Raw genomic sequence first — 22,360 nt, forward strand, 5'->3', positions numbered from 1 at the left:
CACTTCAAAACCAAACCTGATAGTTTTCATTCTAAATTTCATAATATTAATTTTTGTTTCTAATTCTCTCTGATGTCTTTCTATATGATGTCTCATATCCCAAGCCACCGCTCCTCACCCACTGAGTGCCATCAGAGGGTCAGTACTGAGGGAGTGCTGCACTGTCAGAGGGTCAGTACTGAGGGAGTGCCGCACTGTCAGAGGGTCAGTACTGAGGGAGTGCCGCACTGTCAGAGGGTCAGTGCTGAGGGAGTGCCGCACTGTCAGAGGGTCAGTGCTGAGGGACAGTGCCACACTGTCAGAGGGTCAGTGCTGAGGGAGTGCCGCACTGTCAGAGGGTCAGTGCTGAGGGAGTGTTGCACTGTCGGGGGCCCGTGCTGAGGGAGTGCAGCACTGTCAGAGGGTCCGTACTGAGGGAGTGCTGCACTGTCAGAGAGTCAGTATTGAGGGAGTGTTGCACTGTCAGAGGGTCAGTACTGAGGGAGTGCCGCACTGTCAGAGGGTCAGTACTGAGGGAGTGCCGCACTGTCAGAGGGTCAGTGCTGAGGGAGTGCCGCACTGTCAGAGGGTCAGTACTGAGGGACAGTGCCACACTGTCAGAGGGTCAGTGCTGAGGGAGTGCCGCACTGTCAGAGGGTCAGTGCTGAGGGAGTGTTGCACTGTCGGGGGCCCGTGCTGAGGGAGTGCAGCACTGTCAGAGGGTCCGTACTGAGGGAGTGCAGCACTGTCAGAGGGTCAATACTGAGGGAGTGCCGCACTGTCAGAAGGTCAGTACTGAGGGAGTGCCGCACTGTCAGAGGGTCTGTACTGAGGGCGTCTATTCTTGACTCCTCTGCTTCTGATCGACTCTCGATTCAGTTACTCAGCAGAATGTCTTTTCAATGACCTTGCAGATCTCTCACTGAATGGGCACGAGCACACTGCTTATTGTGGGATCTTGCTCTGCATTTGTGACCTTCTGTGACCACATTACAGCAGTGTTTCCTTGTCAGTGGAGTGTTTAGACACATGCTGGAGCGATGGATCGATATTATTTAAGAAGGCAGGAGTTTACTTCTGAAACCATAGTCAGGACAGTGTTTGTGTGGGAGACATTATGACTTCTCTGTGAAAGCACAGTTCATTGGGATTCACTTACACTGTCACCTTTCACCCCTGGAGCTCCCTGTGGCCCTGGGAGTCCCCGGTCTCCCTTTTCACCTTGTTCTCCTGGGGGTCCAATCAATCCAATCAAACCTGGGTGACCCTGCAAACGAGGAGAAGTCATTTTAACAACAGAAACTGTTTAAACAGGAACCAACACAGCATATTTCACTCAAAACTGATCCAGTTACCCTCCGGCTGGAGTAGCGGCTGTCGTCAGGGAGCCGTTGCTCAGGAATCCGCACCTCCGTACTCGCGGGTTCGAGTGGCTGTCGGAGGGGAGGGCCGTGGCGGCGAGGGCGACCAGGGTCGGGGACGTGCTGGGTGCCGGGGGCCTGGGCTGGACGCTGCCGCAGGACATAGCGAGCAGGGCAGCGGTAGACGTCCGGTACGTGGCCACCACCATCCGACGCCTTAAAACGGCGGTGCTCGGACCCGACGTAGTGCACCGGTTGGAGGACGCTCAGGTGTGCGGTGGGATCCCGTCCGCGCTCACCCCGGCCCGGACGGAATTTCACATTGGCCCCAAGGTCCCGTACTTCCCGCGGGAGCCTGTGCCCCACAACCTGAGCCGCCTCCGGAATTTTAATTTTGTTGCTTTCAGGGGGTAAAAAGGAAGGCCCTGTATCGACTGCTGCTGCACACCGTCCACCTCTTCTCCCTCATCCACCGTCCGGACACACCTTGGCGTGCCCATTTGTCACCGGGCGGTGGGGATCCCCAGTGGAGGGCTCTCTACGCGGGAGTCCTCCCCCTTTCTCTCGGGGATCTGGGGTGGAGGGTGCTGCACGCAGCAGTCCCCTGTAACCGCAGATTGCGGTGGTTCACGGACTCCCAGCCCAACTGCTTGTTCTGTGGCGCTGTGGAGTCCGTGGACCATGTATATATTGGTTGTGGGCGTTTGCACTCCCTTTTTGATTTTCTCAGAAACCTTCTCCTCTGTTTCTGGCTGCACTTCAGTCCCACGCTCCTGATCTTCGGGCACCCGGTCCGGAGGAGGGAGGGCAGGTCCGAGGACCTCCTCGTGGGTCTGCTCCTGGGCCTGGCCAAACTGGCCATCAACAGGTCCAGGCAGCGGGCCGTGGAGGGGGGTCGTTAGGGCCGACTGCCTGCCCCTCTTCCGCGGTTACGTTAGAACCCGGGTGTCCTTGGAGAAGGAGCACGCGGTGTCCACCGACACCCTGGAGTTGTTCAGGGAGAGGTGGGCGCTGCAGGGAGTGGAGTGCATTATTTCCCCCGCCAACTCTATTTTGATTTAATCCCTACCCTTCCCTTCACTGTTTTGATCACACAGCATTGCCCTTTGATGTGAAGGGCGGTGCTTGTCACTGGCCACTCGGGTGTTTCCTTTCTTCCTGGTAGTGAAAATTGAATAAAGATTCGTACACCTTGTGTCTCTCACTGTGTCACACCTGCACACACACAAAAAAAGAACAGGCGTGTGGACATCCTATTCACTCTGAGAGCTGAATCTTGAGGGAGCTGGACCAGTGTGTGTGTGTGTGTGTGTGTGTGGAAAAAAGACAGAGAGCCAGCGGTTCTGTCCACTCTGAGAGCTGGCTTTGAGGAAGCTGGATCAGTCTTTCCACGTGGAAAACAAAACTGATCCAGTTTTAGCATCATCTCAAACAGAAGATTTCACAGTCACAGGTGACAGCTGGAGTTTAGCAGCTTCCAACTCACTCACCTTCTCACCCTTGTTACCTGGAACCCCCTTCAATCCGGGTAGACCAGGTGGACCCTACAGCAAGAGAGAGAAATAGGACATCAGAATCAGAAACTGAATTACATCATCAGACCATTCTGAGTAAAGGGAGTTTGACTCTATCTCTGTCTCTTCCCTGTCCCTGGAGTGTTTGAGGGAGAACAGTGTAGAGGATGCTTTACCCTGTATCTAACTCTGTGCTAGCCCTCTCCTGGGAGTGTCTTGTTGTGACTGGGTAAATCTGAAATTTTCCATTGTACAAACATTCAGGAGGTCTCAAGTCCTTCTGATTTGGAGATAAAAGTGAAGCAGAGCGAGATGGAGTTTGTCTGAGCTCAAGCTTATGGGGGTGGAATTCTTCTCACTCTGGTGTCTTGAACCAGATTCTCTTTGCCTCAGGAAAGTAGGGTCTACCTTCAGCTGCGTGCCCCAATGTCTGGAGTTGCCTCTCTGACCCTCTCACTCCCATTTAAGATGTTCCTTAAAGCCGCCTCTTTGACCAGGCTTTTGGTCACATGTCCTGATACTTCACTCAAAGACCTGTGGTCAGTTATTGATCTGACTTTGTAAGGCACGTGGATATTCCTTTACAGATAATGTTGTTGTTTATTGTGGAACCTGCTCATTGGGGGAGTTATGTCATTCTGTAACCTTTCTCCAAGAGCTTTAATCATTAGCACCAACATAAACCATTCACTTACAATTGGTCCTGGGGGTCCATCTTGACCAGGTGGTCCAGGGAGACCTTGTTCACCCTGTAAAGCAGATAAATGTCAGTTTTTGTCAAATTATTCCCTGTCATTTCCACAGATGAGCAGAAGCCAATTAAACATTAAAGTCACTGCGATTACTTACAACAGGTCCCGGAATTCCCCGCAACCCCTCGGGGCCTGATTTTCCTGGAGGTCCCTGAGGGCCAACTGGGCCAGTCTTTCCGGGAGGCCCCTCTGCTCCTGGTTCACCCTGAGGCCAAACAAAAACAGTCAATGTTCAGCATTGCAGCCCACTTTATTGTCAATACTTCACACCATTGAGAGGCTTCTATGATCTGACGATTTAAGGGCAATGTATTTTTAACTCCATCACACCTTGCCTTGTGCCTTGTAGATGGTGGACAGGCTTTGGGGAGTCAGAAGGTGAGTTACTCGCTGCAGTATTCCTAGCCACTGACCTGCTCTTGTAACCACTGTGTTTATGTGGTGAGTCCAGCTGAGTTTCTGGTCTCTGGTATATTACTTGTTTAGCTGTTACTCTTGAGTTTACATCACATTAGGTCACTGAACTCTGTAGTTTCCAGTTATGACAACTTTGGTCAAGAGGCCTTAGAGAGGAATGGTCTGATTATTTTCCAAAGGATAGATTGTCCGTTTGGAGAGCCAGGAAAATATCGTCTTCATGGATTTGGTTCCATTGTAAAGAAAAGTAAAGATTTAGCAGTGACCATCAGAAAATGTGAGAAATTTCAAACACCAACTATTCAAAAAGACAGAGAATTTGACAAGAACTCTTTGACACAGCTGGATCGTTCTATTGGTCATGGACTCTGTTATTAGTGGGTCATGTTACGATAGACAGTGAATAAGGTGGAGTGTGTTTTAATATTTAAATTTGAAATTTATTGGGTTTTAGGAGGGTCACTGTTCAAATATTTGCTTTGCATTACAATGGAGATGACAGAATGACAGAATCGTTTCGATACGGCAGACTTGAGGAAACCACCCCCAGACCTCCCCCGCAGTGGGGAGGATGTAGAGGTGCTGGTGTTGGACTGAGATGGGCAAAATCAGAAGTCACACGACACCAGTTTATAGCCTGACAGGTTTATTTGAAATCACAAGCTTTCAGACTGCTTTACCAAGGATTGTGATTGTAAATAAACTTGTTGGACTATAACCTGGTGTCGTGGGATTTCTGATTTTGCCCTCCTGTGGGGGACAGCCTTGGCAACCATCGATCCAAAGTGCCCTGTTCCTCCTGAATTCTCTGTAATCTCCTTATGTCATTCTCCAATCAATTTTCATAGGACAGGCCATTCAGTCTATCTGCTCAGAACTGGGGGTTTTACTCTCCCATCTTGGCTGGTCCCAGCCCCTTGTCACCTTACCCTGTCAGGAGACCCCTCCATTCCTGTCCCCCTCCTGTGTTTATCCAGCATCCCCTGTGGGAGTGAGTCTCACACTTGGCATTTAAATGGTCATTGGATAAACATATGGATGAGAATGGAATAGTGTAGGTTCGATGGACTTCAGATTGGTTTCACAGGTCCATGCAATATTGAGGGCCGAAGGGCCTGTACTGCGCTGGAATGTTCAATGTTTTATTCCCCCCATTGCCTTTTGGGAGTCAATCCCACATTCCCCCCACTCCCTGTGGGAAGAGGCTTCTCCTGAACTCCCGCTGAGATTTATTCGGGATTATTAGGGAACGTCTGATATCGACTGGTCTCCTTCACACGAAGTGCGGATGGGGGTGTAATGTCTTCTCCCTGCCCACCCAGTGAACCCTCTCATCATTTTAAAGAGCTCCCACAGATCTCAGTTAGTTTTATTCTTGTAATGATGTTTGGGAGCTGACTGGAAAAAGTAAATGTGCAGCTCCAGGGGCAGAGTGGGGGAGTGGCATCATCAAATTGCTCAAGTAACTGACTTAATTGATGGGCTGAGTGACCTTTTCCTATCTCTGAATGACCATCTGACAGTACACCAGCCCCTGCCTGTCGAACCAGCCTGGTTCAGTCATATTCAGTCTCCTTATTCTTTGTCGAAATTTGCAGCAACTGTGGATGATTCCTGCTCATTGCAAGGTTCTGTTTGAAACCATCACTGGCTTGGTGACCTGTGTCTGGTTTTTTTAAGGGCAATGCCCTACCCAGCATCTTCTCCTTTAATGCACTGACCAGTTCAGAGTGAGGTCAGTATGGAGGGAGGGAGGGAGCTTGTGACTGTTTCAATATATAGGATTATAGCATCCATCCTCAGCACTGATATCAGACTACAGTGTCACATGGGTTAGTGACCAATCAGCAGCTACTTTCAGAGGTCAGCACAGGTCACATGATCTGCTGTCAATGTCAGCATTCGAAATGAGCAGTAATGACAAATACAATCTTCTCCATTAGCCGGGGTTCAATGTGACCTCTTCATATCAGAAATCTCCACTCATCGTGCCACAGAGACTACACATCATTCACCTCGAATTATTATAACGCAACGTTAAACTGTCATCAACCTTGGAATGGCACCAGAACCCACCCTCTACCAGTCATCACTGAGAGATAACCAGATCAATCTCATTAACTATTGACCATCACCATGAAATAACCAGATTAATCCCATTAATCATCGACAATCGCCAAGAAATAACCGGATCAGTCCCATTAACTACCAACTGTCACCATGAGATAATCATATCAATCCCATTAACTACTGACCATCACCATAAGATAACCACATCAATCCCATTAATCGACCATCACCAAGAAATAACCAGATCAGTCCCATTAACTACAGACCATCACCCTGAGAGATAAGCAGATCAATCCCATTAACTACCAACCATCACCATAAGACAATCAAATCAGTCCCATTAGCTACCAACTGTCACCATGAGATAACCAGATAAATCCCATTAACTACTGAACATCACCATAAGTTAATCAGATCAATCCTATTAACTACCCACTCTCACTGAGACATAACCAGATCATTCCCATTAACTACTGACTGTCGGGTGACCAGAAAATTCCTATTAACTATTGATATTCACTAGGTGATAACCAGATCAGACACATTCTCTCGAATCTGGGAGGCCCTAGCATTACAGATCCCAGCCTCCAGCCAATTCAGTTCACTCCACGTGATATCAAGAAATGGTTGGAGACACTGGATACTGGATAATGACAACATTCCAGCAATAGTACTGAAGACTTGTGCTCCAGAACTTGACACTCCTCTAGCCAAGCTGTTCCATTCCAATTACAACACAAACATCTACCCATCAATGTGGGAAATTTCAGGTATGTGCTGTACACAAAAAAACAGGACAAATCTAACCTGGTTAATGACTGAATCAGTCCATCTCCAAATGCAGCAAGAATTGGACAACGTCCTGGTTTGGGCAAACAAGTAACAAGTAACAGGACAAAAGTGAGGACTGCAGATGCTGGAAACCAGAGTTTAGACCAGAGTGGTGCTGGAAAAACACAGCAGGTCAGGCAGCATCCGAGGAGCAGGAAAATCGATGTTTTGGGCAAAAGGAAATTCGGGACGTTGATTTTCTGGCTCCTTGGATGCTGCCTGATCTACTGTGCTTTTTCAGCACCACTCTGAAGTAACAAGTGACAATCAGGACACACAGGTACCAGGCAATGACCATCTCCAACAAGAGAGAATCTAACCATGGTTCCTTGACATTCAATGGTGTTACCATCACGGAATCCCCCACTAATAACATTCTGGGGTGTTTCCATTGACCAGAAACTGACTTGTACTAGTCATATAAATACTGTGGTTACAAAAGCAAGTCAGAGGCTAGGAATACTGCAGCAAATTGCTCATCACCTGTAAAAAAACATTTTTATTCCTTGAACTATGGACGAAAATATGGAAACAGATACTGCTTTAAATCCATCTATGAAGTTATTTCTGGTTTTAAAACAAGTCATAGTAACTGATTGTGAGTCACATTTACAATGTTGGCTGACTTGAGCAGGAGGAGAGACAATACCAGACATGTTAGCATGGTCAGGTCAGCTTTGCTCAGAGACAGTTTTCCATTTGTTTTATTCTACAAGAACTAATTGTGTTGGCTCAGGAGGGTTAAATATAACCTCTTGATTGGTTCCTAAGCAAGTGGTTTCAGCTTTGTGTCTGGACAATTCAACAGACCCTTCTAGACGAGAGAGAGAGAGAGAGACAGAGACAGGGACAGAGAGCGAGTGAGTGCATCAAATCTCTTTCTTTCCTTCCCAAATGGCGAGTAAACTCTGATGGGCAGCTGTTCTCACTCATCATTTCCTGAGAGAGTAAAGGGGAAACCACCTGAGAGGCTCTGAAAAGGCAAATCCTCACCAGAAGATTGGCGAATCCACAATTTTATGTCATTACAAAAGACCCGAAAGTAATCGGAAGAAAACAGCTCATTGCTGACCGTGACCCAGAGACTGGTGACTGAGCTGGACTTCCTTAACTTCTTTTCTCACCCACAATAATTCAATGTTTTCTCTTTGCGTGTTTTTTTTTGTGTATGTTCAGAAATTTAAAGAAGGAATTGAAGTGAAAAAGTTATAAGTTAGCAATTCATATTTATTTCTTGCCATTAGTAAAAGAACTTGCATTAAAATAAATGATGATGTTCATGTTTATGATTCAAAATCCATTGCACAATTCAGTGGTCTCATCAAAGTGTTCACATTAGTGATGACTCTGGAATTAGTGGGGTTTGTTTTCCTGCACACTCTCTCGGGAGAGTTATGACATCTCCTGACCACCCAAGCCTGCCCACCGTCAACAAGGCACAAGTCAGGAGTGGGATGGAATACTTACCTGGATGGGGGTAGCTCCAACAACACTCAAGAAGATTGACACCATTCAGGACAAAGCAGCCGCTTGATTGGCCCCACATCCACAAACACCCACTCCCTCCCCCACCGACGCTCAGTAGCTGCAGTGTGTACCATCCAGAAGATGCGCTGCAGAAATTTACAGAAATTTGACCCAATGACACTGAAGGCATTGCGATATATTTCTAAGTGAGGATTGTGAGGGGCTTGGAGGGAATCTTGCAGGTGTACCCATGAATCTGCTGCCCTTGTCCTTCCAGATGGAAATGGTTGTGGGTTTGGAAGGTGCTGTCTGAGGATCTTGTAGATGGTACACACTGCTGCTCCTGAGCGTCAGTGTGGAGGGAGTGGCTGCTTGTGGATGTAGTGCCAATCAAGTGGACTGCTTTACCATTGGTGGTGAGCTTCAGTCCTAATGACAATAACAACAGTGATCGTGATGAGATAGTTAAACATTGTGCTTGTTCACTGCACAGCACTAGCTTATTTGACACATTTCCAATGATGATGTTTTTCCTTCTATATTCCTGTTTAAAAAGACGACTCAACATCCTGCTCCAGTGTCAATCAGAGTGACAGTAGCCAATGGGAATGCAATTCTGTACCTTTGCTCCTTTTTCTCCTTGTCTTCCTTCGGCCCCAGCTGCTCCATGTGGTCCCTGTAGAAACAAACAGTTGCTTATATAAAACTCGACAGAAATTGGGAGACAATCCTCCACAGTCTCAATCATCTCTGAGTGGCAAATCAAGTCAACATTGGCTCCTTTCAAAGATTCATTGCTTTTTATTGCAGTATCAGACTTGTCAGAGACACCTTTATTTTTAATAATAACTGCCCTGCAGCAAAACCCTTTTCCACGTCAGATGATAAATTTTCTTCCCCATAAACTCCACAATATCCTGGGAATATCACATTAAAAAAAACCTCCTTTTTATTCTTTCAGGAGGCAAGTCACTTTCTTTTTACTAGAGTTTCACAATCAGAGATTTAATCCAACTTCTGGCTGTGGATCTTCAGCTGCACTGAAATCAAAAGCTGCCCCAGGTAATGTTCTGTCAGGCCAGCCACTCCTCAATCTTTTGAAATTCAAGATTTTTTTCTATTCTATTCCTCTCCTTTTCTCCACACTGTAGAATGAGTCATTCATACCTGACCCAATAATATGCATTTATATAGCACCTACGATACAATAAAATCTCAAAATGTGCTTCAGAGGAGCACAAATAGACAGAATAGTACAAACTGAACACACATGGAGATATAAGGACAGGTGGCCACAAGGACTGACAAAGAGGTTCAGTTTAAGCAGCTTCTGACAGGAAATGGGGTGGAGGGAGGTGGCAAAGAAGGTCTAGGGTGGGGGAATTCCAGAAACAACGCCCAGGGAGCTGAAGGTATGGCTGCCAATGATGGAGAAAATAAAAATCAGGAATATGTAAGAAAACATGTACAGAAAAATAAAGGTTTTACGGCTGGAGGAGGTGACTGAAATAGGGAGGGGGTGTAGGGGCTGGAGGAGATGACAGAGATAGGGAGGGTGTGGACGATGGAGCAGATGACAGAGATAGGGAGGGGTGTAGGGGCTGAAGGAGGTGACAGAGATAGGGAGGGTTGTAGGAGATGGAGGAGGTGACAGACATAGGGAGGGGTGTAGTGTGGTGAAACAGGTTTTGGGGATTTTAATTGAGGTGTTGAAAATGCTAGAGAGTTTGACCAAGTAAATCAGGAGAGTGTGGTTCCAAGGGCAGGAGAGAGAAATGGAGAAATAATCACTAGGAAGCCCCCTGATGGACTAAGCACTGAGGGTGGGGTCAGTGATTGAATTGGATAGCTGTTTCAAGGGGCCAGCCGGTGAACTTTGCACTGAATGGCTTCACTGTGCGAGAAAATCTCCTCATACAGCGATCAAACGAGGAATCATTCTTTCCAAGACTGTATTAGACAGAGAATTTAACAGTTCATTTGATTCATGCTTCAGCTCAGGAGGAGATGTAATCATTATTTATCTCACACACTGCGATTGAAATGGTAAGTACCGAGAAGCAAATCCTAATTGACCAATGGAGACTGGAGAACTCTGACTAAGGAGCAAATTGCTGAGAGAATTACCCTGAGCACAGAGCCCATCAAACATTAAATACCTCTCCCCGAAGGCAGAGAGGATGTGAAATCCATTTCAATGCGCACTACTGAGAAAATGAAATAATTTACACAGAAACAGAACCATCCCTGGATCAGATAACAACCAGGTACAGAATCATTCACCACATGAACTTTTATCATGTCAACATGGAGAATCTGACACAGAACCATAAGGGGATATCTCCCCAGTGACCAAAACGATGGTCAAAGACATGGCTCTGACTCTAATGAAGTGTCTTGATAACATCCTGAACACTTTATTCCCTGGACCCCTCTGCACAACGAGCTCTTTCTCAATGCCTCAAATTAGCTTGATTATAAAATATAATCCAGTGCAAGCATCAGGATACTAAACGCTGTGTCAGACACCCAGACACACACTTCATCTTTTAAAATATTGGTTGGGGAATTAGAACACAATCCTTTTTAAAATTGTGCTACAAAATGCTGACTTCTGTCGGAGGAATCTGAGAGCCAGTAATTGGGTCCTACATACACTGTCCGCATCAGTGAGGAACACTAGCTTCATTTAATCTCTCTCACTGAATATCAGCAGCAGTCTGGAACTGTTACAGCGAGCTGCCACTCAAAGCATTGAAATCAATAACCTATTATAAAGCTTTCTCCAACTGTAAAGATCGAGCATTTTGTACAGGATCAGGAATTACATCGTAATTCTGTGAAGGGTCTGTGAGAAGGACACATATTATTCAAGTTTCTTGTGCAGATGGTGTGATTGACAAACTTGCCACTAAATAAAAAGATATGATTTAACTGCCAGCGTTTTCAAACAGGTAATTTAGCGTAAATTACATTTACCTAAAATACGCATTTACCTGGACATTTTTTGAGCTCAGTGAGATTATATGCAAACAGTGAATGGGGGGTGGGTGGGGAGGGGCTACACACAATTTCCTTTATTCATAGGAGGTGGCTGACCCCAATTTATTGCCCAACCCTAGTTGCCCTTGAATGTATAATTCTATGTGAAGGTTTTGGAAAAGAGGGCCATGTTACTGTAATTTCCCATCTTGCATCCATCAGGACAAATGCAAGAATGTCAAATTCCTAACCATCACAACAATTTATATTAAACAAAAAAGAACAAAGAACTGCAAATGCTGTAAATCAGAAATAAAAACAGAAATTGCTGGAAAGACTCAGCAGGTCCAGCAGCATCTGTGAAGGAAAATACAATTAACATTTCAGATCCAGTGACCCTTCCTCAGAACAATTTATACAACGAGGGAAGGAGGCTGATTGGTTGTGCAGTTGATTCTGATTGGCCGAGATGGGCCCCTGTGTATGGGTCCCACCCATCGTCACAAAGTCCAGTAAATGTTGTGAATGAATTTCAGTGCAAGTGTGATGCGCAAGCTGTCCATCCCAGTGATTGGCTGATTGAATCAGATGTTCCTTGCCTTGTTGGTAATATACAGAACACAGACCATTCTTGACCAACCCTGTAGTAGTAAAATCCAAAAGTCACAAGACACCAGGTTATAATCCAACAGATTTATTTGAAATTATATGCTTTTGGGTAACTGTAGCTTTGTCAGATGAAGCAGCAATGCTCTGAACGTTGGTGATTTCAAATAAACCTGTTGCACTATAACCTGGTGTTGTGTGGCTTCTGACTTTGTCCACACAGTCCAACCAGAATCTCCACATCACAGTAAAACCCAAAACATAAAAAAAAGCCAATTGTCTCATGATGTCTGTGCCATGGGATTGGTAAATGCCTCATGACCCTTTATCTCACCCTGACCCAGAAACCATCCATCATAATCATTAGTGTGCATACCTCAATGGATGTCTAGAACATGGGCATAACAAACATCTTACTTCATCAGAGAGACAAATACAACATCATATGGCAACAGGCATTAACTCTATACATTGCCACCTTCTTGATCAAGTCATTGTCAGACCGAGAGATCTTGTGGATGTTTGCGCCAACTACTCCATTACAGGAGCTGACATCTGCTGGACTAACCACTGCCTAACCCCATTTACTATCTCCATCAATATAGCCCTAACATAGTGCGGCATCAGAAATGCTTTTGAGGGAAATTCAACTTCAATGGACTCTGGGATTCTACGAAGAAAGACATTTTGAGTCGGTATTTTGTAGTCAGTCTGGCAACACTGGATAAGCACAGAACATAGAACATACAGCATTACAGCACAGGCCCTTCGCCAACCTGTGAAATTAATCTGATGCCCATCTAACCCGCACCGTTACATTATTATCCATATATATGTCCAATGACCATTTAAATGCTTTTGGCGAGTCTACTATTGTTGTAGGCAGGCCGTTCCACGCCCCTACTACCTTCTGAGTAAAGAAACTACCTCTGACATCTGTCCTATATCTATCACCCCCTCAATTTAAATCTGTGTCCGCTTGTGTTAGCCTTCTCCATCCGAGGAAAAAGGCTCTCCCTGTCCACCCTGTCTAACCCTCTGATTATCTTATACATTTCGATTAAGTCACCTCTCAACCTTCTTCTCTCTAATGAAAACAGCCTCAAATCCCTCAGCCTTTCCTCATACGACCTTCCCTCCAGACAGGCAACATCCTGGTAAATCTCCTCTGAACCCTTTCCAAAGTTTCCACATCCTTCCTATAAAGCGATGACCTGAACTGTACTCAATACTCCAGGTGCGGCCGCACTAGTGTCCTGTACAGCTGCAGCATGACCTCATGGCTCCAAACGCAATCCCCCTACCAAATGACACCAACATACCATATGCCTTCTTAACAACCCTATCAACCTGGATGGCAACTTGCAGGGATTTATGCAACTGGACACCAAGATCTCTCTGTTCATCTACACTGCCAAGAATTTTACCATTAGCCCAGTACTCTGCATTCCTGTTACTCCTTCCAAAGTGAACTACCTTACACTTTTCAGCATTAAACTCCATTTACCACTTCTCAGCCCAGCACTGCATCTTATCTACGTCCCTCTGTAACCCACAACATCCTTCGGTCCTATTCACAACTCTGCTTGCCTTAGTGTCATCCGCAAATTTACTCACCTATTCTCTACGCCCACATCTAGGTCATTTATAAAAATGACAAACAGCAGTGCCCCCAAAACAGATCCTTGCAGCACACCACTGGTAACTGAGTTCCAGGATGGACATTTCCCATCTGATTTCTGATCCAAACCGCTAAATCACCCTCAATCCCAAATCTCCGTATTTTGTATGATAATCTACTATGTAGAACCTTATCAAATGCCTTACTGAAGGCCATATCCACCACATCAACAACTTTACTTGCATCCACCTGTTTTGTCACCTTCTCAAAGAACTCAACAAGGTTAGTGAGGCACGACATACCCTTCACAAAACTGTGTTAAGTATTCCTAATCAAATTATTCTTTTCCAGATGATTATAAACCCTACTTCTTACAACCTTTTCCAACACTTTACGCACAACTGAAGTAAGGCTCACTGGTCTATAATTCCCAGGGTTGTCTCTACTCCCCTTCTTGAACAAAGGAACAAAATTTGCTATCCTTCAGTCTTCTGACACTATTCCTGTCAACAATGATGACATAAAGATCAAAGCCAAAGGCTCTGCAATCTCCTCCCTGGGCTTCCCAGAGAATCTGAGGATAAATCCCATCTGGCCCAGTGGTCTTATCTATTTTCAGATCTTCTAAAATTGCTAAAACCTCCTCTTTGTCAACCTCAATCCCATCTAATCTAGTAGTCTGTATCTCCATATTCTCACTAACATTACCCTTTTCCAATGTGAATACTGATGAAAAGTATTCATTTAGCACTTCCCCTATGTCCTCAGATTCCACACACAACTTCCCACTACTGCCTTTGATTGGCCCTAACCTTATTTTCGTCATTGTTTTATTCCTGACATACCTATAGAAGGCCTTAGGATTTTCCTTGATCCTATCTGCCAACAACTTCTCATGTCCCCTCCTGGCTCTTCTTAACCCTCTCTTTAAATCTTTTCTGGCTAACTTATAACTCTTATGCCCCCTAAATGAGCCTTCACGCCTCATCCTCACAAAAGCCTTCTTCTTTCTCTTGACAAGAGATTCAACGAATTTAATAAATCATGGCTCCTTCTCTTGACAACTCCCTCCCTGCCTGATAGGTATATACTTATCAAAGACCCGCAGTAGCTGTTCCTTGAATGAGCTCCACATTTCAATTGTGTCCATCCCCTGCAGTTTCCTTCCCCATCCTATGCATCCTAAATCTTGCCTGATCGCATCATAATTGCCTTTCCCCCAGTTATACCTCTTTCCCTGCGGTATATACCTATCCCTGCCCATTGCTATTGTAAACATAACTGAATTGTGGTCACTATCACCACAGTGCTCACCTATCTCCAAATCTAACACCTGGCCGGGTTCATTATCCAGTACCAAATTCAATGTGGCCTTGCCCCTTGTTGACCTGTCTACATACTGTGTCAGGAAACTCTCCTACACACACTGGACAAAAACTGACCCATCTAAACTACTTGAACTATAATATTCCCAGTCAATATTGGGGAAGTTAAAGTCCCCCATAACAACTACCCTGTTACTCTCGCTCCTATCGAGAATCATCTTTGCTATCCTTTCCTCTACACCCCTGGAACAATTTGGAGGCCTATAGAAAACTCCCAAAAGGGTGACCTCTCCTTTCCCTTTTCTAACCTCAGCCCAAGCTACCTCAGTGGATGAGTCCTCAGATGTTCTCTCGGCTGCTGTAATACAACCCTTGATTAACAATGCCACACTTCCCTCCCTCTTTTACCATCTTCTCTGTTCTTATTGAAACATCTAAACCCCGGAACCTGCAGAAACCATTCCTGTTCCTGCTCTACCCATGTCACCGAAATGGCCACAACATCGAAGTCCCAGGTACCATCCCATGCTGCAAATTCACCCACCTTATTCCGGATGCTCCTGGCGTTGAAGTACACACATTTCAAACTAACATCCTGGTTGCTGGTGCCCTCTCACGACCTTGTAAACCTATCCCTGACCTCACTACCCTCAACCTCCTGGACACTGAAACTACAATTCAGGTTCCCATCCCCCTGCTGCATTAGTTTAAACCCCCCCAAAGAGCATTAGCAAATTCCCCCCTCCCCCTGCCCAGGATATTGGAACCCAGGGATTACACCATGTCTGCAGCACCTGGTCTGCCCTTCAATCCATCACTCCTTCATTCAATGGGAGGACAGTTTTGGTCTGTCTGCCAGAAAACCTGAAAACTGGGTTAATGAGAATGACTCGGAGATCCAGGGGCTAAAATGTAATCCGTGCTTGGATTCTTCAGCACGATCAAGTCCATCTTCAACACCAGCATCCAAGAAAATACTCTACTGAGAGTTAAGAATAGAGTAGTGCTCTTCAAGGTCAGAGATCGTGCTCATTGGAAGGAACACCTTAAGAATTTCTTCAACTGAGGCTTAGTTCTTAACTGAGTGCCCTAAGTCAGCACAAGCCAAGCCAGGCATGAGATTGAAAGGTTATTTGACAGCTGAGAACCAATCAGATGGACTCCCTGTGAAAAGGTGGTGGAGACTTACTCTTGGCACAGCCTCACCTCTGTCATCTGGAAGAATGAAAGCGTGGCAGGAGAGGTCAAAGGCACAATAATTGTGACCATCTTCAACAAAACACTTGTGGCAAATTGCTGTAACTACAAAACAATTTTCATACTGTTCTCTGCCCAGTGGCTGAAGACCTCCTCCTGGAGTCACAATGAAGATTTGATGGAACAAGGGGCACAGTGAATATGGTCTTCATGGTAAGACAAGTCAAAGAAAAATGCAGGGAGCAGAAACATGTCATCTTTGACCTCACAAAGGTCTTCGACCCTGTCACTGGGAAGGGATCATGGAACATCCTCCTCAAATTTCACAGCCGACAAATTCTTCAGCATCGTCTGCTGCACAGCAACCTGCAAGCTTGGCTCCTCACTCCTGATCCAATCTGTATGAAAACTGGGGTCACACAAGGCCATGTCATCTATCACTCTTTACCATGTTCCCCACTACAAAATCTTATCCCATTATCCAATCAGCTTCATAGAATATAGAACATAGAAGAATATAGCGCAGTACAGGCCCTTTGGCCCTCGATGTTGCGCCGATCCAAGCCCACCTAACCTACACTAGCCCACTATCCTCCATATACCTATCCAATGCCCGTTTAAATGCCCATAAAGAGGGAGAGTCCACCACTGCTACTGGCAGGGCATTCCATGAACTCACGACTCGCTGAGTAAAGAATCTACCCCTAAAATCTGTCCTATACCTACCACCCCTTAATTTAAAGCTATGCCCCCTCGTAATAGCTGACTCCATACGTGGAAAAAGGTTCTCACTACCAACCCTATCTAAACCCCTAATCATCTTGTACACCTCTATCAAGTCACCCCTAAACCTTCTTTTCTCCAATGAGAACAGCCCCAAGTGCCTCAGCCTTTCCTCATACGATCTTCCTACCATACCAGGCAACATCCTGGTAAACCTCCTCTGCACCCGTTCCAGTGCCTCCACATCCTTCCTATAGTATGGCGACCAAAACTGCACACAATACTCCAGATGCAGCCACACCAGAGTCTTATACAACTGCAACATGACCTCAGGACTCCGGAACTCAATTCCTCTACCAATAAAAGCCAGTACGCCATATGCCTTCTTCACAGCACTATTTACTTGGGTGGCAACACTCAGAGATCTGTGTACATGGACACCAAGATCCCTCTGCTCATCCACATTACCAAGTATCCGACCATTAGCCCAGTACCCCATCTTCCTACTGGATCTTCTCTTTCAGACAGATGGAAATTTGTTCCAGCTGTCTAGAACCAAGACAATTGAAACCTTGGTCACCAAGTTGTAGAAGCTGTTAAGAGTGTACACAGATTCAAGGACCAATCCAACATCACTGTATTCTCAGAGCTCTGTGACACAATGGGACTGAGCTCATCATTTGTCCTATATCAGACAGCTTTGCTGCAGCATGCAGCTATCACGATCCACAAGGAGCTACTGGATAAAGTGGATCAATTCCCAAACATTGGGGTCCTCCAATATCAGTGTCCTCTCTCCAGCAAACATGCCCAGCTTTGAGGTGCTAGTTACCATCCACCAGCCATACTAGAGAACTCACATCATCCATAATCCAACACCAAATCCCTGAAACCAGCTCTTTACCCTGAGCTCCATCACTGCCCCAGGTCATCGGGAAGGGCAGAGAAAACACCTCAGGGCCTTCCTCAAACACAATACACTCCAAACTTTGGAAGGATTGCTGACACAATATCACCCAGACTGGAGGAGAAATATCTCTAAAAGGTACCAACAATTCTGATAGGTCTAGCTGGGAGGCTACAGCAAGGAAGGAGTTTAGAAAAATGGAAACATCCCAAGTCGCCTCCTCAAACACTACCTGACTTCCTCAGCCTCATGTCCCCAACCAGAATCCCGATAACACCCCAGGCCCTCACCCCCAGCCCCCACACCCCCAACTCTACCCGCAACTCCTACCCCCATCCCAACTCCCAACCCCCACCCCCGCCCCCATCCCCACCCCCGCCCCCGCCCCCATCCCCATCCCCAACCCCACCCCCGCCCCCATCCCCATCCCCAACCCCATCCCAACCACATATGGCAGGGTCAGTAGATCCAGCATCAGAATATTCAATAACTGCATGGCCCACAGCCTGGGTCCAAAGGGATCCACTGACAAAGAGATCTAAAAGAACGTAGGAAGGTGCTGGCAACCCAGAAAGAGCTCACCACATGATTCAGCAAATACTGTACCACAGTCTCACGGGCTACATGTCCACATAGAACATAGAAAAGTACAGCACAGAACAGGCCCTTTGGCCCACGATGCTGTGCCAAGCATTAATCCTAATGTAAAATATAATAACTTAACCTACGCACCCCTCAACTCACTGCTATCCATGTGCATGTCCAGCAGTCACTTAAATGTTCCCAATGACTCTGCTTCCACCACCACAGCTGGCAACACATTCCATGCATTCACAACTCTCTGAATAAAGAATCTACCTCTGACGGCTCCTTTATACCTTCCTGCTAATATCTTCAAACTATGACCCCACATACCAGTCAATCCTGCCCTGGGGAAACGTCTCTGGCTATTGACTGTATCCATGCCTCTCCAGAGAGAAAAGTCCGAGCTTATTCAACCTTTCTTCATAAGGCAAGCCCTCCAGTCCAGGCAACATCCTGGTAAACCTTCTCTGCACCCTCTCCAAAGCCTCTGTATCTTTCCTAAAATAGGGCGACCAGAACTGGCTACAATATTCCAAGTGTGGTCTCACCAGGGACTTGTAGATCTGCAGCAAAACATCGCGGCTCTTAAATTCGATCTTCCTGTTTATGAAAGATAAAACACCATATGCTTTCTTAACAACCCTATCCACTTGGGTGGTAACTTTGAGGGATCTATGCACTTGTACACCCAGATCCCTCTGTTCCTCCACACTGCCAAGAATCCTGTCTTTAATCCTACATTCAGCATTTGAGTTTGACCTTCCAAAATGCATCACTTCACATTTATCCAGGTTGAAGTCCATCTGCCATTTCTCAGCCCAGCTCTGCATCCTGTCTATGTCGTGTTGCAGCCTGCAGTAGCCCTCGATACTATCAATGACACCTCCAACCTTTGTGTCATCTGCAAATTTACTAACCCACCCCACAATCTCCTCATCCAAGTCTTTTATAAAAACTCCAAACAGCAGAGGCCCAAGAACAGAGCCCTGCGGGACCCCACTCAACACTGACCTCCAGGCAGAATACTTTTCATCTACAACCACACTCTGCCTTCTGCCAGACAACCAATTCTGAATCCAGACAGCCAAATCTCTCTGTATCCCATACCTCTTGACTTTATGAATGAGCCTACCAGGGTGACCTTATCAAATGCCTTGCTGAAGTCCATATACACCACATCCACTGCTCTACTGTTGTCAACCTGTCTTTACACTTCCTCAAAGAACTCAATAAGATTTGTGAAGCATGACCTGCCCCTCACAAAGCCATGCTGACTGCCTTTAATCACACTATGTTTTTCCAAACAGTCATAAAGCCTATCCCTCAGAATTCTTTCCAAAACCTTGCTGACCACAGATGGAAGACTGACTGGTCTGTAATTACCAGAGATTTCCCTATTCCCCTTCTTGAAAAGAGAAACAACATTCACCTCCTTCCAATTCTCCGGCATGACATGATTGATCATATTAAACAACGGGCTGTTTCAACACCATGCAGAAGGCAAACAATAATCAGTCAGACTGCACATACTAAACCAAACAGCTCCTGTTAGAATGGTTCCACAATTGGATAGCACTTGATAAACAAGCCAGAGGGCGCCAATAGCTGCAACCACATCCAATCTAAGATGATAGTCCAGCTTGTAACATGGCTGATACTCACTAAAAGCAAAATATGTTGATGCAAAAAAATCCATTCCGTGTAAATTGAAAGAAGATGCCTGTATTCTTGCCCCATTTTTGAAATTCCCAGGAGTCTAAGGAGCCTATAGCTTTCCCCAGAAAGCCGTTACTTTCTCCAGCCTAATACATTGACCAATCAGAACCAATCAGCACAACCAATCAGTACCCGTTATGCCCTGTCATATAAATTGTGATGATTTGGAATTTGGCATTCTTGCAGTTGTCCTGATGGGAAGTTACAGAAACATGGGCCTTCATCTCCGTAATCCCCATGTCCTGCATCACCAAATTAATGTGCCTAAATATGGTTCATATCTTCCAATTTGCTACCAAGAAAAGAAAATCATTTTGAAAAATAGTCACAGCTGTAAAATAGAAAGTAAAAGGTGCAAAACTTGACCTACTCTTGGGAAATAAGGCAGGGCAGGTGACTGAGGCGTCAGTGGGGGAGCACTTTGGGGCCAGCGACCATAATTCTATTTGTTTTAAAATAGTGATGGAAAAGGATAGACCAGATTTAAAAGTTGAAGTTCTAAACTGGAGAAAGGCCAATTTTGACGGTATTAGGCAAGAACTTTCGAAAGTTGATTGGGGGCAAATGTTCACAGGTAAAAGGGACAGCTGGAAAATGGGAAGCCTTCAGAAATGAGATCATGTGAGTCCAGAGACAGTATATTTCTGTCAGGGTGCGAGGAATGGCTGGTAGGTGTAGGCAATGCAGAATGACAAAAGAAGTCAAGGGTTTGGTTAAGAAAAATAGACAATAGACAATAGGTGCAGGAGTAGGCCATTCTGCCCTTTGAGCCTGCACCGCCATTCAATATGATCATGGCTGATCATCCTCAAGGGTATACATATGGAAGCATATGTCAGATATGGACAGGGGAGATGGAGTGAATCCTTACAAAAGTAGCAGTATACTTAAGAGGGAAATCAGGAGGGCAAAAAGGGGACATGAGTTAGCTTTGGCAAATAGAGTTAAGGAGAATCCAAAGTGTTTTATAAATATACTAAGGATAAAAGGGTAACTAAGGAGAGAATAGGGCCCCTCTAAGATCAGCAAAGCAGTTTTTATGTGGAGCCGCAGGAGACGGGGGAGACACTAAATGAGTATTTTGCATCAGTATTTACTGTGGAGAAGGACATGGAAGATATAGACTGTAGGGAAATAGATGGTGACATCTTGAAAAATGTCCAGATTACAGAGGAGGAAGTACTGGATGTCATGAAATGCATAAAGATGGATAAATCCCCAGGACCTGATCAGGTGTATCCTAGGACTCTGTGGAAAGCTATTGCTGGGCCCCTTGCTGAGATACTTGTATCATCGATAGTCACAGGTGAGATGCTGGAAGATTGGAGGTTGGCAAACGTGGTACCATTATTTAAGAAAGGTGGTAATGATAAGCCAGGGAACTATAGACCAGTGAGCCTGACCTCGGTGGTGGGCACGCTGTTGGAGGGAATCCTGAGGGACAGGATGTACATGTATTTGGAAAGGCAAGGACTGATTAGGGATCATCAACATGACTTTGTTCATAGGAAATCATGTCTCACAAACTTGATTGAGTTTTTTGAAGAAGTAACAAAGAGGGTTGTTGAGGGCAAAGTGGTAGACGTGATCTATATGGACTTCAGTAAGGTGTTCGTCAAGGTTCCCCATGGGAGACTGATTGGCAAGGTTAGATCTCATGGAATACAGGGAGAACTAGCCATTTGGATACAGAACTGGCTCAAAGGTAGAAGACAGAGGGTGGTGGTGGAGGGTTGTTTTTCAGACTGGAGGCCTGTGACCAGTGGAGTGCCACAAGGATCGGTGCTGGGTCCTCTACATTTTGTCATTTACATAAATGATTTAGATGTGATCATAAGATGTACAGTTAGTAAGTTTGCAGATGACACTAAAATTGGAGGTGTAGTGGACATGGAAAAGGGTTACCTCAGATTACAACAGGATCTTGACCAGATAGGCCAATGGGCTGAGAAGTGGCAGATGGAGTTTAATTCAGATAAATGTGAGGTGCTGCATTTTGGGAAAGCAAATCTTAGCAGGACTTATACACTTAATGGTAAGGTCCTAGGGAGTGTTGCTGAACAAAGAGACCTTGGAGTGCAGGCTCATAGCTTCTTGAAAGTGGAGTCGCAGGTAGATAGGATAGTGAAGAAGGCATTTGATATGCTCTCCTTTATTGGTCAGAGTATTGAGTACAGGAGTTGGGAGGTCCTGTTGCGGCTGTACAGGACATTGGTTAGGCCACTTTTGAAACATTGTGTGCAATTCTGGTCTCCTTCCTATCGAAAAGATGTTGTGAAACTTGAAAGGGTTTAGAAAAGATTTACA

At 45.5% G+C, this 22,360-nt stretch overlaps 1 protein-coding gene across 7 annotated transcripts in view; it reads right to left on the bottom strand.

The window, feature by feature from the left end:
* col11a1a (collagen, type XI, alpha 1a) overlaps positions 1 to 22,360 on the bottom strand; it is a 444,140-nt gene that overhangs the window by 23,976 nt on the left and 397,804 nt on the right. For all 7 annotated transcript variants that reach the window (XM_072574917.1, XM_072574914.1, XM_072574912.1 and 4 more), the window contains 5 exons: positions 9,014 to 9,067; positions 3,704 to 3,811; positions 3,550 to 3,603; positions 2,831 to 2,884; positions 1,139 to 1,246 (listed from right to left, as the gene is read on the bottom strand). In XM_072574917.1, coding sequence (XP_072431018.1) covers positions 1,139 to 1,246; positions 2,831 to 2,884; positions 3,550 to 3,603; positions 3,704 to 3,811; positions 9,014 to 9,067 — 378 coding nt within the window. The remainder of the gene's footprint in view (positions 1 to 1,138; positions 1,247 to 2,830; positions 2,885 to 3,549; positions 3,604 to 3,703; positions 3,812 to 9,013; positions 9,068 to 22,360) is intronic.

Source organism: Chiloscyllium punctatum, chromosome 7, assembly GCF_047496795.1.
Source record: "Chiloscyllium punctatum isolate Juve2018m chromosome 7, sChiPun1.3, whole genome shotgun sequence".
In the NCBI taxonomy this organism is placed as follows: Eukaryota; Metazoa; Chordata; class Chondrichthyes; order Orectolobiformes; family Hemiscylliidae; genus Chiloscyllium; species Chiloscyllium punctatum.